This window comes from Camelus ferus, chromosome 7 (assembly GCF_009834535.1).
Source record: "Camelus ferus isolate YT-003-E chromosome 7, BCGSAC_Cfer_1.0, whole genome shotgun sequence".
Taxonomy (NCBI): Eukaryota; Metazoa; Chordata; class Mammalia; order Artiodactyla; family Camelidae; genus Camelus; species Camelus ferus.
In genome coordinates this window covers 55,279,481-55,298,105 of record NC_045702.1, presented here as the reverse complement: position 1 = coordinate 55,298,105, position 18,625 = coordinate 55,279,481, and the positions used below count along the sequence as shown (strand labels likewise).

At 36.5% G+C, this 18,625-nt stretch overlaps 1 protein-coding gene across 1 annotated transcript in view; it reads right to left on the bottom strand.

The window, feature by feature from the left end:
- THSD7A (thrombospondin type 1 domain containing 7A) overlaps positions 1-18,625 on the bottom strand; it is a 362,680-nt gene that overhangs the window by 197,732 nt on the left and 146,323 nt on the right. The window contains 2 exon segments of the mRNA XM_032483934.1: positions 17,571-17,770; positions 17,772-18,403. Of these exon segments, the coding sequence (XP_032339825.1) occupies positions 17,571-17,770; positions 17,772-18,403 (832 nt within the window).

Genomic DNA, 18,625 nt, shown 5'->3' with positions numbered 1-18,625 from the left:
CTGCACAGGAATGACATAAAACACATGCTTATTATCCAAGGCAAATTAATCCAGCACAACTGAGCTACTACATTTAGGCTCAAGAAGATAGATAGAATTAGACCTTTTCTATTACTATTGTTCATTCAACCTGTTCATTTTCTATCAGCCATTCTCAGTAAATGTCCCTGGCAGGCAATAAAAACGCACTATGGGTTATACAGTTCTGACCATAGCAACAAAATAGGACAACTGCCCCCACTCCCAACTCATTCTCAGCTTCACTTGTTCCTTCGGCTCCAGACTGTCAGCTTCATAATGAAAGTAGGAGATAGGATGAAGCGATGCAAAAATATGTCACCAGCACACTCTTACTAGCAAACTCCACAGTCACATTAGGGAATGTTTTCTTCTCAAATTGATTTATTTCACAACACCCTGCTTTGGTTGTTCAAATGCAAACAGTTTCAGAAACCAAATTTACAAGTCTAAAATTAAGATGACACAGTAGAGCATATGCATCATTCATGATGATTTCACAGTGTCTCCCAGTCTGATTTACAGTTGTCAAAATTAACACTACATGACATGATCCATTATGTGTTTCACTTAACTGCATTATCCAAATCATGACAAATTCAATTAAAACTAGATTCTATTCATTTTAACCCTTCCATTTATTTCCTTTAGCTCCTTTCTAGCTCTCCTTACTTTCCACCAAGATAAAAACTTTATATGATTCTAATTATGGCATTCCTTTAGGAACGATTTCCAACACAATCCTCATTTTCATATTTTAATTTTTTAAATTGCAGATTTGTTTTATCTTATTTTTCTTTTCTTGATTAACTTTGTTATGTAGAAAACCCCACACTGTTCTGACCTGTCACAGAATTCTGTCTCTGTGACTATTGGAGGGGTTGCTATAGACATTAACCTCTGACACTTAATGATACAAAAATATAAACCAAGTCTCTTTCTATCTATCTATATGCTGAATGCAGTGTCTTATAAGTGAGGAAATAATTAAAAATGAAATAATGAAAAGATGCTAAGTTAAATTAATGATTTTGCAATGGAAATCTGTGGTATAGTAATTCTTCAGGGAAATCTCTGATTTATTTGAAGATCAAAATAGTCAATGATGTTACTATCACAGATATATATATATATTTGTTGACTACCATGAATCATAAAAATTATATTTAAATATCCTTATAATAGTATTAGGATGCAGCTAAAGATAATATCTTATTAATGATATTTTGGATGCTTCTAGTATTTAAAATAGTTTTCCTGTCTTGTTCTTATGTGAGTAGAACCCAAGGTTCTGTGGGCTTCCCAGAAAAACATTCACAGTAAAATGTATGTATTTACAAAATAAATATTACTGTATTAATATTGGTTTTATCCTATCATATTAAAGGTACATGGATGTAAAAAAGATGTTTATTTTACTTGTAAAAATCACATATACATTTTTTCCCTCTTATGTAGTGTAATTCTGCTCTTTCGAAAGAGATTTAAAAAACCTAAGGAAAAGAGAGTATTCTCTTATCTTCTTTGTTTTCAATAATCTTTACTATCAATTTTAAAAGCATACTTTACTATTAATGAAAATTCATATTTTGCTCAGCCATTTCAATTTACATAGCAATTTTACATGCAAAGGTTTTTTTAATATCTTCACAAAAATCCTAACACATATAATGCAAGAATATTATCTCCATTTTGAAATTAAAAATAAATGGAAGAATTCCGACTTAAACCCAGGCTGTCTGAGTTTGATGCCGGTGTTATGTCAATTACATCGGTTGCATAAAATGATTTCTTTTTTCTTCCATAAAATTATTCCTTGACTGTTTAATACAAATTGGTTTCTAAGCTCCTAGCAGATGGGGACACTATCTCATCTTCTCAAACTAACCAAAAGAGAAAGGTGTTAACTTTAAAACGGCCACCAGGGATTTATTCACCTTACCTTCTCTCTCTTATTAACCTGTCTGAATACCTAAACTTGTTCCCTTCATTATTCTTTCTCACAACAGAGTGAAGAGTCATGTATATTACAAGTAGATTAGATGAGTTATTTTGTTAGGGTAAATAACCAGTAATCACAGAGAAATCAAATAAAAGCCAGATGAAATATAGACTGAGTCTCCAAAATGCCATTGCATGAGTACTGCTTATAAAGGCTTTAGATATATCTACCTAATTACAGAAAAATATAAAGGCACAAATGAAAAATAGAGTTGAAAGGACTCCCACAAAGGGAGGCACTTAGGCTCAAATAAAAAGTAATTCATAATTTTGTACTTTTCAAACCTACACCTCCCTGACATACTGCTAGATTCCTGGAATATCTAAATTAGGAGGTAGGGATAACCAAGGTCAGTGCTAATAAAACTTACTTTCCAAATAAATGATTATGCACATAATGGGGATTAATTAAATATCTGTTGAATAAATATACAGATACAGACGACGAACAGCCTTTGGAAGAGAGGACATGAGAGTCCTCAGACCATTGGCCAACTCACCCCCTTCTCACCCAGGGTGAAGCTAGGTCAGGCGGAGAGGTGACTATGGAGCAAAACTGAAGGAGGCACTGGCAGGACCTTGGGAAGACTGTCTCCTTAAATTTTGTGCCTCAGGAGCCTCTCTTGCCTTCTGCTAGTTGGACCCTCTTCCCATCCCCAAGTAATCTATTATGCCTTAATTAGAAGTCCTTCTTCCTTATTCATTATCTAAAAGAAAAAAGTTAAGCCACACCCCTTGGCATACTTGGGTAGACTTGGTGGTGGGGAGTGAGGAGAAAAAAGCGATTATTAAAAAGGAACCTCTTTGCATCCCGTTCTGCTCTCTCTCTCTTTTTTTTTGGAATGGTAAACCCTGGGGAGCATATAGTTTGGCTGGCACACATAATTATAAGGATCAAAAGTGATATACGTGGACATGTTTAACAAAGAGTGGAAGAAAATCTTAGTTATCATCATCGTGAAACTTTATACACAGGGACAGTCAAGGATCAGCTTTGGTGGTTTGGTATGACCCCAAACTGTCCTTGGCTATGATCTCTTGAGTAAGTGGGATCCCCAAATAAAATGGCCAGTTTTAAGTTTATGTTGAGGAGTATGAAATAGCTGGCCACCAAAACAGGAAAGGCAACTACTTTTCTGTTTCTAATACCTGCTGTTCCATTTTAGCTAATCCAACTATCCTAGCATTTTCTCATTTATTGGTCAGAGTTCTGGAAATTGGAAACTCATACTAGGCAGAGATCAAAGACAATCAAACTGTTGAATGGAAATTGCCAAGACTGAATGTTATCCTAAACTGATCCTGTATTGTCTGTTTGATCTAAAAAACCCGAACACTGATACCTTGATCTAGGCATTGCTCACCCCATTCTTGGATTATAAACATGACCTAAGTCCAGGCAGCCCAAACTAAAATTTGGGCCTCCAACCCATTCTGCATGCCATTCCTGTTTGTGAACCTAATTCTGATCCTTCTTACTGGAAAAACCTTCACTATTCTTTGCCTTACTATCTTCACTCTCCTCTACAGATAACCTGCTAATTCTCAATTCAGAGGGTTTTTAATTTATTTTATTCTACATCATGTTTGACTTGGAAAGCTCATTTTTCCCATCACACCACACCTGGTTAAATATAATTCACTTTTGGGAACTTGGTCAAATTCTGTTGCCTTATCAAATTATTCTAGTCAATATAGTTGAAGCTTTCTTTTGAAAAATGTAGTCATTTTATCTTAGATTTATCCTTTCATCAAGTATTTTGACTAACTATGAAGTATATGTCATACAGCTCATAAAGGACAAAAACTTTCTGGGACAAATGGAGTTACAGTAATTTCAAGTAATTTTACTTATTTTTTCACTTTTCCTCCTCCTTGTTTCTCATGCATAGAATTAAAGATATCCAAGTGCAGGGACAATGCTTTACACAGAGCTGGAACTATACAGTGTCTCCTATACTCTTGTTCATCTATTTCTTTTTTAATTTCACTATATGGGATCCTTGATAGACATGAACCTGTCAGAGAATAGCATTTTTTTGATAAAAACTGCTTGAAAATCTGTTTAAAATCCAAAATGTATGCATATATCATATCTTGTATGAAATCCAAAAGTATACAAATTTCATGCAATTGGAAGTGATTTCTAATAAATTCATAGTTATTATCCTTGAACCAGGATTTACATCTCTTCAGCTATCTCTATTCACATCCATCTATCAATAGGAATAGATGTATTCATGTATATATACTTACATATGACAGTTAGTGGTTTGGCTTTTATTTATTAGTGGCCTTTTGAAAGCATTATTTATTATTATTACTGTTATTTTTTATAAAACCAAAGTGAAAAACTAATGTAACTCAACTATCAGTGGTCACAACTGATTTTTCTTTATCAAAAACCTGCTTTGTTTGTTCCAGCACTCTACATTGTACATGACTGTGCCAACATTCCAAGATCTTTTCAGTACGACGACAGCTTGTATTAAGCACAGTACAGTTATTTTGTTCATTTATGGTCCTTAGTGCTATGGGGTAAATACTAGCCAAACTAATTTTCCATGATTGCATCCTTTTAAAATCTAGTATCAAAAACCACATGTTTGTAATAAGTAGAGAAGAAAATATTTGTCAGAAAACTTTTAGGAAAAATTTGGTAAGCGTTCTATAATAAAAACATTCAAGATTAGAAAAACAATGAACAAAAGCAAGGTTAAAGTGTGGAGTAGAGGCCTAAAATAGTGCCCAATATATAACCAACAATTTTAAGGAGGAAATAAGATAAAACACACAAAATTACTACCACAATGTGTCAGCAAAGTGTAAAATAGTGAGCATATTCTTAACTAGGTTATACAAATAATGCATTAATGATTTATGAATTCCTTATTCCATGTGGATTTTTTTCCCCTTTTAAAAGTATTTCCTCCCATTTAAACCTTTCTTGTCATATTCCAGTCAGAAGGTGATTCAGTACTACACACATAAAGCTGGTAGAATTCCAGCAAATAAATGAAAACAATGGGTGAGATCACAATTGTTGCCAAAGAAATTCAAGGTCACTGCCCCAATCAGTGGCCCAGCTGCTTAAGGAAGTGCCCGCTCAAGGAAGTTTCTCAAGGAATTGTGCTCTCACACCAGTCAAGGAAGAAAGCTAAACTTGGAACAATCAAATGGGAGATATTAATATAAAGCACTGATGAAAAATGAGGCAGTTGGAATGGACTTTATTTAAAGTTTATGTGAAGGAGGATTAGGCAGTAAGATCTATAATGTGGCTTAAGGTATAGCTATAATGTGGCCCTAAATGCTTTCCTTTAAGTTAAACATATTTTGAAAGTTACCTAAGAGCTTCCTTTTGTTTAACTGTCCCAAGATAAGAATATCATTTAAATCGAAAATATTCCTTGGAGGTGAGAGAGGGAGGTGTAGGAGAAGTGAAGCTATCGTGGGCATGACAAGACAGCTGTATCTTAGGATGTGGGACGTGACCCTAAGGTCACACTGATATTTCTGAATTTGATAGAAATGTATAGGTGGATATTGACAATATGAGCCTTTTAGTTGGCTGTCATCAACGCCAACTAATTGATAGTTATGACTACATAGCTTAGTGGCTTCAAGATGTAAAAACAGGAGTGATATGCTTACAATATAAGTAAAAATGCTTACAAATGGATCAAAGATTAAACTAAATAAGCTAATGCTCAGAACCCACTAAAGTAGATTTACAGTATTATGAATGATTTATTTCCTAGTTTCTACAGAAAATATATTTCATCCCATGATGCAACAGCAATTGTTTAGTGTGACCAGGCAAAATAATATTGAAATATATTCTAAGTGATGTCACCTGAGTGGAACCAAATATTCTACATTTCTATGTATTTTACATTCTTTTTGTTGAATATGACTTATTTCTCTTGGATTATTTTCATATTTCAGTTATTTTCTTCACATCTACAGAAGTTTCCATTTCCCATTGACCTTACTTGACCCCCTATTATTCACTAAAAGGCTCAAATTCTAAAACCAAAGACTCCCTTAAATTTTCATACTTTGACATTTATCGGAGGCTGCTTATATGCTAGCATTGTCTTAGCTGAATGGGGCTATAAATAATATTGTCTTTCTTTCATGAAGTAGATTATCTAGCCATTTCATGTACTGTTACTACATAGAATGTGGATGTATACTTATAAGTAGATAAGTGTCAGTGGATTTCTTTACATAGTATATCATAACTTCTGAGAAAACTTTGAATATTTAACAAAACACAATTTTCACTGAATTCTGGGACCTGACATGGTATGAATAGACCAATCTTTTTCTTTTTTTTTTTTTTTGTACAATACTTAAAAAGTACCCTTTTTCAAGGAATGAAATAAAGTTGAGGAAAAGTGGAAAAAACAGAACTTGGGTAATACTTTAGGTTAATAGATCAGGATGGGAGATGTGCATAAACTCAAGCATAAGTTTGAAGAGAACAATATCATGGTTAGTGAGGGATGGTAAATGCGGATATAAAAATCAACAGAAGAAATTTTTCCCACTTTATAATTTTGACCAATGCTGGTTTCGTAAAGTAGATATAGGGTTACTGGCATTTATTCTGACTGTGCATTTGCTCTTGTATTTTGAAATTAACAGATACATATCTTTGGTAGAAGCATGAAAGTGTATATGTTTCCCCTTCACTGATTTATAGTTAAGTGCAGGCTTTATTTCTCTCCCCACTATTATACTCAGTAATCTAAATGGGGCATTTTCCGGAAACATGTCAAAAAAAAAAAAAGAGAAGATTGAAACTTCTGCAAGGAATCAGGCTCATTACAGAGAGGGCGGGGCTGTGATAATCTACTCAGATCCCAACAAGCTGGGTCCCCTAAAACAGAAGTTGTCAAGAACATTATTTTAAACATGGATTCATGTACTGCTGAGAATGAGCTTAAGCTACCTCTTCGAAATGCCTTCATGTGAACCATCTTTTCTCCCAGACATCCAAGGCAGCACTCAGGTCGCATATAACAGCTGGACGACCCTGATTAAGGCTTTTTTCACTGCCCTCTAATATTGCTCTTTTTAGGTGACCTGGGGGAGGTACTTAAAACATAAGACACTCACTTTTTGCCATCTATAACATAGGAATAATAATATTTGCTTTATTCTATATATAGCAATCTTTAAAAAATATTTAAATGTAAAAAATTTTTTATATAATTGCAAAGTTAATTCTGTACCTGGCACAGTGCTGGACCCATAGTAACTGCATAAATAATATTCATTTATTGGTTAAATGATTATAACATGATAATCATATTCATAAATCTCTACTTTTCAATATAATTTTACTTATATATAATAAATGAAATATATATTTAAAAGATAAAATGAATATATATATAAAAATCACTACCACTAACAATGTACCCTTCATGGAGAGTCTGTCTTAAGATTTTAGCTAAAGATAATATGAATCCATAATAATTAGGAAAATACTATTTCCTTGTTTCTTTATCTAATGTTTAGTTTCAATTATGATTTTTAATATATAGCATACTTTTATAATAGTGTTTGGTTTAATTTATAAGTAAATAATACATACATTGGGGTGTGCTCAAATCACCATAAATGTGGAGATGACTGACCCAGGATATAAGGTCAAAACATTTAAGCCTGACCTCCAAGAACTTCCCTGGCTTCTTTACTAGCCTAGCTGCTCATTCCTTTATAACACAATCTCTAGATGTGTGAATAATCTACATGCATCATATCCTTATACAATGAACAACTACTGATCAAATCTCAGTGCCTCTGCTCTGCTGTTCCCACGTTTTCCCTTCATTCACCTTCCTTTGGTGCATACTTTGTGCATACCTCCTAGGCCTTACCTCTAGCAGCATTTCCTCTGTGAGGCCATTCTCCATCCTGCCAGCCTCCCTTTATGAGGAACTTGCTACTTCAGTTGTCACTTGTATGCACTCCCTCTTTCTCCACATACAGACATAAGACTTCCAATAGTATATTGATTTTTTTTTGTGCCACTCTTTCCACAGCAAAGAACAGTTCCCTGAGATTAGGGTCTCTGGTTTTTCTTTTTTTTCTTTTTGGGTCTATATATTCCTGTGCCCAGAACGTCTGGGTGTCTTGCACTTTGTTGTACAAAAAAGTAAATAAAGACTAAATTAATTAATAAATAAGTGAACTAGCAATGACACAGAGGTAGTTCTCTGGCTCCAACACTATATTCTGGTGTTCATCATGGTTATCAGAAAACAAACTACAAACTTATGTGGCTTAGTTCAGGAGAGTACAATAGAAGGATCATTAACAAAAGCATGGGCAGTATTTAGAGAAACCGCCAAAGGGTGGTGAAACACTCTGGGACTAACAACTCTGGGAAGTTTATCACCCCAAGGCGATAAAGGGACCAAGGAAAGGATCTTCCCAGCACTGAGACAGACAAAGAGCCATAGGAGACTGCTGGACAGGGTCTTCTGTTAGAGGAACTCAGCCACGGTGGACCCAGAAGACAGGAATGAATCCCCAACTCCCCTCTCTTCCCACTTTCTGCTAGCATGCTGCCTCCGGAGGGTAAAGTCCAACCAGGAAAAAGACAACAAGGAAGCCTTATCAATGTGCTGCTTAGAGATCAGCCCCCCAGGCGTATGAGCAGGATCTCGAAGGGCTGAGAGTGGCTCTCTAGGGGCAAACATAATAAATGCCCAGTCAGCTCTACATTTTGAGAGAAGTAAAGGTTCTCTGGTTAGCCACGTACCATCTACAGAAGAATGTCAACATACTGACTACTTCCTTCAGATGTGGTCAGCAAGCAGCTCTGGCAAGCTCATGAGAAATGCTGATGAGTATCTGGAGGGCAAATCGACACTTGCAATGATACAGAAAGTTCTTTAAAAGCCTGCTATTTATGCATGAGAAATAGTAATTTTATAAACAGTCTGAAGAACCTAGAAGTAGTCAGCGTTACTCTAAAAAGTAGGCCATTTACTCCCTACTTTCCGGTAAGGTTAGGATTAGATTTGCAATTTCACTGATGCAGAGTCATAGCAAAGGGGATGGGCCCTGAGGAACAAAACAGAACATCATCCTAGGGAAAAACTTGCAGTTACTTTCAAGATCGTAAGAGCTGTTCTAATCCATGGGCACTGCACATACATTCCTCCGTGTTGCACTATGAACTGATCCATGGAACTGAAAATTAATTAACTTTCTGACAAGAAAAGTATCTATGATTTTATACTTACTGCTTTAGGTATGGTTTTGGTTCAAGGTTCACTGGAATCATAAAGCTTGGAAAGGTTTTAGAGATTTTTTCAGATTCCTCCTCCTTTCACTCATCACTGCCCATCACCCTCCACACATATTAATGGGTGAAAAAACTGAGTTCCAGAAAGTTTAAATGACTCAATCTTGTGCAGCGGTGAGTGCTTAGGTCTCCCTTTTCTTATTAAGTACTTATTTCTTCTAATTATCCATTACTTAAATTCCCCTCTTGTTGATTCAGTGACTTTTCAGATTGTTGTAAAGCTACTAGCTTTATATTCAACTTTTATAACACCATTCTAGAGAGCAAGCCCAAAAGAGAAGGATATAGTAAACAAGTATGCTGAAGTGAATAGCAATCAGGCATCAAGAGATGGACTGTTGAGAAGAAATAAAATTTTCTGCTCAACAGAGGTAATTCTGAAGTTGAGAGGCTATGTCAGAAAAGTAAGAAGTTAGGGAAAAAAATGAGCATGCTTCATTACTATTCACAATGCTAAGGCTGAATTTATATAGAGACTAAAAAGGCAAAACTAAATTGATAACAAAATGAGAGAAAAAATACTCCCATCCATATGTCAGTATTTCTAAGGGTTACTAGTTTATTCTCCTCTTTATGTATTACCCAGTTTTTTTTTTTTTAAGACTTTCTTTTAGAGCAGAGGTTTTAGCTAGAGGAAGATACAGAGATTTCCCATATACCCCCTGCTCCCATTAGTAACATCGCTCACTAGAAGGGCTCATTTTTTACCAAGGATGAACTTACTTTGGCACATCCTCATCACTCAAAGCCCACAGTCTACATTAAGGCTCACTCTTGCTGTCCATTCTCTGGGTTTGAATGAGAGTATAACTGGCACATATCCATCATTATGACTTCATACACAGTATTTTCACTGACCTAAAACTCTTCTGTATTCCCCTCTTCATCTCTTCTTCCCATCTAATCCCTGGCAATACTGATCATTTTATTGTCTCCATAGTTTTGCCTTTTCTAGAATATCACATATGTAGTTGGAATCACAGTGTGTAGCCTTTTCAGACTGGCTTCTTTCACTAGTAACATGCATTTAAGTTTCTTCCATGTGTTTTCATAGCTTGATCCCTCATTTCTTCTTAAGTACTGAGTACTCAATAATATTCCATTGTCTGAATGCAAACACAGTTTCTTTATCCATTCACCTACTGAGGGGCATCTTGGTTGCCGGAGGCAAAGTTAAGTTTTGTGAAAGGTGTAAGGTCTGTGTCTAGATTTCTTTTCTTTTTTTTTTTTTTTTTGCATGTGGATGTTCAGTTGTTCTTGTACCATTTGTTGAACACGATCCTTGCTCCATGCATTGCTTTTGCTTCTTTGTCAAAGATATATTGACTATATTTATGGAACCAGTTATTTTTTATCCTTATATATTTGTGTCCAAAATGTCTGATTTATGGAGTTATCTAGAACCTGGATAAATCTACATTTTTTTTTTTTTTGGCTTAGCCAACAGAAATCTGCTTTAAATCCTAATTCTTATTCCCTCTGGAATTTACTGGGCTGAGTTTCCCACACTTCTTGGCAATGTTTCCATAGGATTTATAATTACAAGTAATTGCCTTTGTCACGCAATACAATAAAACAAGGCATGTTCAAATGAAGGATATTTTCAAAAGTTGGCACTAAATGCTTCTTGTATTACATGCAGTGGTTTCACAGTTCTTCTTGAAACATGTGCCTTTCATATGTGAATTCAGGTTTTTATTTCAAGAAGAGGTGAGTGGAGACAGCCAAAAGCTTTCCAGAGGTGAGGGTGGCTGACAGCAAAACCTTAAATCTTAAAAGCCTTAAAGCTATGCTTGTTGCAATCTGGAAGTGTCTGCCTCCAATATCCTCTTCCTCTCCACTTCACCTTTGACAACTTAACTCAGCCAGGAGAAAAGAGAAGTGATATTCCTGCTTAATTACTCCTCCAGCCACACTCCCCCCTAGGACTGTCCATGCTCCAACCCCCAAAACCGAGAGACTCCCTGGAGAAGATCCTTGAATGGACCTTCCCTGATTGTGTTCTAATCACTTTAAAGGAATCTCCTTCATGCCTTAGATTCCTAGATTCCTCCAACTTAAACATCCAGATTTTTCAAATGGCTGCTTTCTTTATTCATTTTTCCATTTTCTTTCTTTTCTTTTTTTTTTTTTTACTGTAGATAGAAGTGATTATTTTCTTTATTGGTATTGCTGATTAATTTCAAGGCAGGAGAGAAAAATAAAACTGCCTTTATTACTTCCTCAGGTTTAATTAGAAGTCACATACCACAATGGACTGAACATGTGCCTCCTGCCCCAACCCATATGTTGAAGTCCTTAACCATCAACATGATGCTATTAGGAGATGGGTTCTTTGGGAGGTTATCATGAGGGTGGAGCTCTCGTGAATGGGATTAGCGCCTTTATAAAGTGACCTTAGAGAGAGCTCTCTTCCCCTCTTTCTGCCGTGGGAGATACAATGAGAAGTCATCAGTCTGCAACCTGGAAGAGAGTCCTCACCAAACACCAGACTTGCTGATACCTTGATGGTGGACTTCTCAGTCTCCAAAATTATGAGGAAAAAATTTTTCTGTGGTTTATAAGCCACCTAGTCTGTGAAACTGTGTTATAGCATCCTGAACTGAGATACATCCCTCCTATGGTAATAACTGCATTGCATTCCACATATGGAAGTACCATGATTTAATTGTCCTTTATTGGTGGGATTTAGGTTGTTTTTCTGTAACAAATCATGCTACAATGAGAGCTGCACGTATATTTACACACTTAGATATATTTTAGAAAAAATTTCTAGGAACAGAATCACTGCCAAAGGGAATGTACAGTTTAAATTTTGATACATACTATAAAATTATTTTTCAGATAGGTTGTACTAATTTTTGCTCCCACCAAGAGTGTATCAGAGTGCCTCCTTCCCCAATTTCTTTAATACTAAATAGCACTCTTGATAAAACAGCAAGTCTCAAACTTCTGTCTTTATAAAGGCCTGCTTGCAGAATTGGCCCTTGGCTGGCATCTGGGAATTTGACCAGTAAACAGTTCCCTATATTGATATAAAATTTCCTCTAATGATAAAACTTCTCTAGATGATAGAGTGGCTCACTGCACCTAATTTGTTCATCTAAACAATGTGGTTTATGGTGAACACCAGTTTTCCTTCTGGGAGTTTGGAACTTTTGTACACACTAGGGAGAGGGTGCCTATGTAATCAACCCCAATAACACATGGGGGCACTAAGTCTCTAATGAGCTGCCCCAGTAGATGATGCCTCACACATGTTGTTGCAACTCTTTGCTGGTGGAGTTAAGGGTAGGCTGTGAGACTCCACAGGGAGAGGACCCTGCAAGCTTGACTCTTGTTTCCTCTCATCTTCTCTCCACGCACACTTGTCTTGGCTGATTTTGCTTTGTATCCTTTCACTGTAATAAATCTTACCATGAATGTAACTGTATGCTGATTCCAGTGAGTCCTTTTAGTGACTCACCAAATGGAGGCTGTAATCCCTGAACACACTATCAAACATTTTTATTTGATAATTTGACAGGTGAAAATGGGATTTTAAATTCTTCTGTATTTCTTAACTATGATGAGGATTAGCATACCTTCTCTGACCTGATCCTGTCCTTTGTTGATTTTTAATAGACTTTATTTTTTAAGAGCAGTTTTAGGTTTACAGAAAAATTGAGTGGAAAATACAAATGGCTCCCATATACTCTCTGCCCCTGCACATGCATCGCCTCACCCATATCATCATTCCCCGTGGAGTGGTACATCTGTTACAAATGTTTTACACTGACATATCATTATCACCCAAAGCCCAGAGTTTACATTATGGTTCACTCTTGATGTTGTACATTTTATGGGTTTACTCATGTTTCAACCATGATGGTATTACATGGAGTAGTTTCACTGCCCTAAAAATTTCCTGTGCCCTTCTATTGATCCTTCTCTCCCATGTAACCCTTGGCAACACTAATCTTTTTACTATCTCCCTAGTTTTGCCTTTTTCAAAATGCTATATAGTTGAAATCATACAGTATGTAGCCTTTTCAGATTGGCTTCTTTCACTTAGTGATATGCATTTCAGTTTCCTCCATGTGTTTTCATGGCTTGATAGCTCACTTCTTTTTTAGTGCTGAATAATATTCTGCTGTCTGAATGTAACACCATTTCCTTATCCATTCACCTACTGAACAACATCTTGATTGCCTCCAAGTTTTGGCAATTATGAACAAAGTTATTATAAATATCCATGTGCAGATTTTTGCATGGATCTAAGTTTTCAGCTCCTTTGGGTAAATATCAAGAAGCATGATTGCTGGATCATATGGTTAAAGTATGGTTAGCTTTGTAAGAAATCACCAAACTGTCTTCCAAAGGGGCAGTACCATTTTGCATTCCCACCAGCAAGGAAGGAGAGTTCCTGTTGCTCCACATCTTCACCAGCATTTGGTGTTGTCACTGTTTTGGATTTTGACCACTCTAATAAGTATACAGTGGTACCTCATTGTTGTTTTAATTTACATTGCCCTGATGACATACTGATATAGAGCATCTTTTCATATGTTTATCTGACATCTGTATATCTTCTTTGGTGAGGTGTCTATTAAGGTCTCTGATCCATTTTTTCAGTCCAGTTGTTTTCTTATTGTTGAGTTTTAAGAGTTCTTTCTATATTTTGGATAACAGCCCTTTATCAAATGTGTCTTGCCAATGTTTTTCCCAGTGTGGCTTGTCTTCTCATTCTCTTGAACATTTGCTGACTTTTATATTAGATTTTGGACCTTTCTCTTAATGATTTGTAGGAGTTCTTTATGTATTAAGAAAATTAGTTCTTAGTCAATTTTATGTATCACAAATACTTCTTCTTGGTTTGCTACCGGGATCTTAACTTTGTTAACCTTTTTCCTGAACAAAATTTTCTTTCTTTTTTTTTTCAAATAAATATAATCGTATAGATTAGTCGTTTCCTGTATAACCTTTGCATTCTGTGGCCTAAAGTGTCCTTCTTTAAGACTTTAACATTCTATCTTTTCTTCTAGCATTTAAAATGAAAACATTTTTAAGCACTGAATGAATATGGACTTTGGGTATAACAACTGAAAAGGGGGTAAATTCTTATTTTTCCCTCCTTCTTTTTATTCTTTACATGCAAAGCAACTGCACTCCAAACAAAAAACAAATTAATTAAATTCTCATTCTCATCGATTTTAGCCTGTTTGAAAGCAGAAAGCAGGGCAAAACTACCATCTTTAGCTTTGAACTTCTAGCAGCAATTCTACTAAAATTATTTTTATTTGCTCTATGAACTCTGCTTCTCCAAGATTCTTTCATTTATTTAGCTAAATGCACTTAGTTATTGTACTAGAAGTTTTTTAGCCTTATTATTTTGTATTCTCTTATATGATAAAATTCTGAATTTGATATAAAATGAAACACTTTCATCATCAAGTCCTTCATCTGCGGTCCTGTTCTTTGTTGGTGTTACCTCTTTACTCTTCACTTTATTAGCTTCACTGGTATGGTGTAATGTTTGAGAAAAATATGGGCAAAATACCTAATACTGCCTCTTCTTCACTAATTTTCTTAGTTATATATATTTATTTATATTATTCTTATATATAATTCTCAAATAAGAGAGATATTAAGAAACAAACTAGCCAAGACATGGAAACAACCTAAATGTCCATCGACAGATGACTAGATAAAGAAGCTGAGGAATATTTACACAATGGAATACTATTCAGTCATAAAAAAGAATAAAATAATGCCATTTGCAGCAAAATGGATGGGCCTGGAGAATGTCATTCTAAGTGAAGTAAGCCAGAAAGAGAAATAAAAATACCATATGATATCAATTATGTGAAATCTAAAAAAAAAAAAAAAAGACAAACTTATTTACAAAACAGAAACAGACTCACAGACATAGAAAACAAACTTATGGTTACCAGGGGTACCAGAGGGGGAAGGGGTGTGAAGGGATAAAGTGGGAGTTTGAGATTTTTAGGTATTAATATATAAAAAAAAGGTAAACAATAAGTTTTTACTATATAGCATAGGTAACTATATTCAGTATCTTGTAGAAACTTGTGAAAGAGAATATGAAAATGAATATATGCATGTTCCTATATGACTGAAGTAGTGTACTGTACACCAGAAATTGACAACACTGTCAACTGACTATACTTCAATAAAAATTGAAAAAGAACCAATTTAACATGAAGTTTAATTTATACCCCAATAGGTTATAACATATATGCAACTATCATTTTGTTGGAATATATGGCATTTCTAAGATGCTATGGAAGATATGGTATTTCTAACAGAATATAAGCACCTAAGAGATGATCTATAGATTTTAAAAATCTATTTGCTTACAATTAACTGGATGAGAATGTTAGGCTCTATGCAGTGGGAGCTACTATCCTAATTATACTTTTAATTGAGTAGTCAACATGAAATTAAATGTCTACGAGAATATTAACCCAGTGACAGCAGGAGACAACTCAAGTTGCCTTGGAGGCTCATTCCATTACATGGTGGGAGACAAGTAACTAATATAACTGTGATACTTCAGGAAAAGAGATTGGGAAATCACCAGAAAAAGGACAGCTAGAAAAGAATAAAACAGGGATTGAACTGAAAATGTACATGATACAGAATCAGAGGTGAAGATAGGCAGGCAGGCGCGCGTGCACACACACACACACACACACACAATCCCCCTCCCCCGGCACTGAAGGAGTTACAGGGAACCTGGGGAAACAAGGCAGGAGAAGCAGTGTTTAGCAAGACCAGGAAAAGAGTTCAGGATTGATGACCTCAGAATGGAGAGAGAGCAAATTACTGCATGGCTGAAACAAAACACAACTGTGTAAGTACAACGGAGGAGTAGCAAATATCCTAAAGATAGCGAACAGAACAATGCTACGATGAGAGAAACTGGCTTAGGCATATAAATCATTTGTTTATTTACGCAGTTATTTAAACTATATTCTGCTCCAAAAAGGCTTTCAACCAGCTTTCAAAAATCCATAGACAGCAAAATCACTAGACAAGAATGAGTGAAGGAAAATAAGGAGGGTGAGAAAAAGATGAAACCAGTGGGGAGGGGGTGTTAGTAAACAACAAGCCTGTCACACAGCCCTATTTATGGTCCCAAGAGCCAAGGTAAACAGGAAAACGTGATCTATTATGAGATTTCCAGGGGCCATAAGGAAAACAATCCAGATGCTCACTAGAAGCGCAGGGGTTGATACTTCAGTGAAATTTATCTTATGTGTTTTTAATCAAGAGAACAGACTGTGTGATGGAGTAGATGACACTTTCAATGTCACTTCTACAATAAATATGATATAAAATTCTGAGTGGTTACCTTAATTTCTCTCAGTTCAGTCCAAATCATAGCTGCATAAATATTTCAGAAGAAGCAATTATGCAAATGATCCAGATAAGCCACTCCCAGACGGTCTCACTTATCCAAGAGCAAAATTTAGAATATCCAGAGAACTTCATATCCTTTAGATAATCCTCAATGAATATTTTCACAAGAAATAAATCATACATGAGAAAGTCTTTCAACATACAGTCATTATTTGCCCAGAGATAATTTGACAAATATATTTTCTGTCTAGAAAATGAAGCCAATTAATTCACATGTTTTCTAAATTAAGCTACTCATGATTAAATAACCTCTACTTACCTTATTTTCTGCTGGTTCCCCTTTCCTTATTTGGGGAGAGTTACTCCATTTTATAAAATGTGAAAGGAATTATTCTTAGGTTTAACTCCCTGGGTTGTTGTTTAGATTTTTTTTATAGAATAATTTTGAAACTGCTATAAATTTGGAAAGATCACAAGTGTGCCTTATTCTCACTAAAATAAGTATCTGAACTGAAAATCCCAAAACTCCAGCCTCTTAAGTTTTTCTTTTCCATTATAGGTGGAAACATTATTGACCTGAAGAAGCAGTATCATCTCCTGGAGAACCCCTCATGCTTTAGATTTGGGCAGGAAAATTTAAATTAACTCTAGCACCTAAAAATGAGCAAAACAGAAGTAACTCCAGGAAACCCACATACGCTTAAATGACTGCAAGTAGAAAATGTCCCCCTTGCGGGTAGCTCGTACTAGGTGGTGCACATACGAACTCCAGGATCTAGGACAGCACGTCTTAAGTACCCTCCAGCCCATGATCTTGACAGAGAGACTCGTGCAGTTAGTGGTAATAAAACCTTACCTCAAATCAGCAGCTTTCCCCGTCTTGTTCGTACACATAACCTCTCTGGTTTGATATCCAATCTGGATGTCCCAATATTTGTTCTCCTGTCGGTTCTGTCTGTTTCTGTTTCTCTTTTTCTTAATTAGTTCACGGGCCTCCGGATCCTTCACTCCTTTTCCCCGGTCCTTGTCCCGTTCTTTATTTTTCCCGCGTCTCCTCAGCCTGCCTTGCTTGTCTCGAGTGGGGCGTGGAGCATGTGCTCCAGGGACCCACCTGCAGGCTGTACATGCTCTCCTCGGCTTCGCAGGGACTGGACTGGCACACCTGAAACTCCGTCAGGTTTGGGCAGCCGGAGCCTCCAAACTGGGGGGGTGCCACCACGTGACGGGTCCGGTGCTGGAGCCCACTGCCGCAGGTCTTGGAGCATTCCGACCAGGCCGAAAACTCAGACACAATGCAGTCCTGCTGGCAGGGGATGAGGCAGGCCTGTTCCAGGAGAGGCTTGGGCTCAAAGTACTCACAAATGATATCATCTGCAGGGATGTCTTTCTCCTTCTGGATGCACGTTATCTCTCTCACCTGAATGCCTTCTTCCCCCTTAACGCACTCCAGGGGTTTCTCCAGGCTTCTAGAAATCACAGGCTGACACTGATTCCAGGGTCCCAGCCTCCAGTCATACAACTCTTTGTGCCAGTCACAGACTTTGAAACAATTCTGCTGGTTACTGGGTCTCTCAGGCTGCTTACAGTTCGTATGTAATGTTGTCCAGCCCTCCACGTGAGCACACCACACAGCCCGGGTTTGAATGCCTCCTGGACCACATTCGTCTCCCATGCACCGGCCCCACGGACCTACAAACAATACAAGAGACACCAGTGCTACTAGAAGAAAACTACAAGTGACTTCACATTCTAGAAAGACGTTTCCAGATCTAGCACATTCACTTCCCTGAAGTGTTCTAAAGTAGGTCTCTGTACATGACTGTTGCAAAGTAATGATCTATACTCAAAAGGGGAACTGTGTCACCGTGTCTATATAAGGTAACAGCTGGGACAAGTTCACTTTGGGTCCTT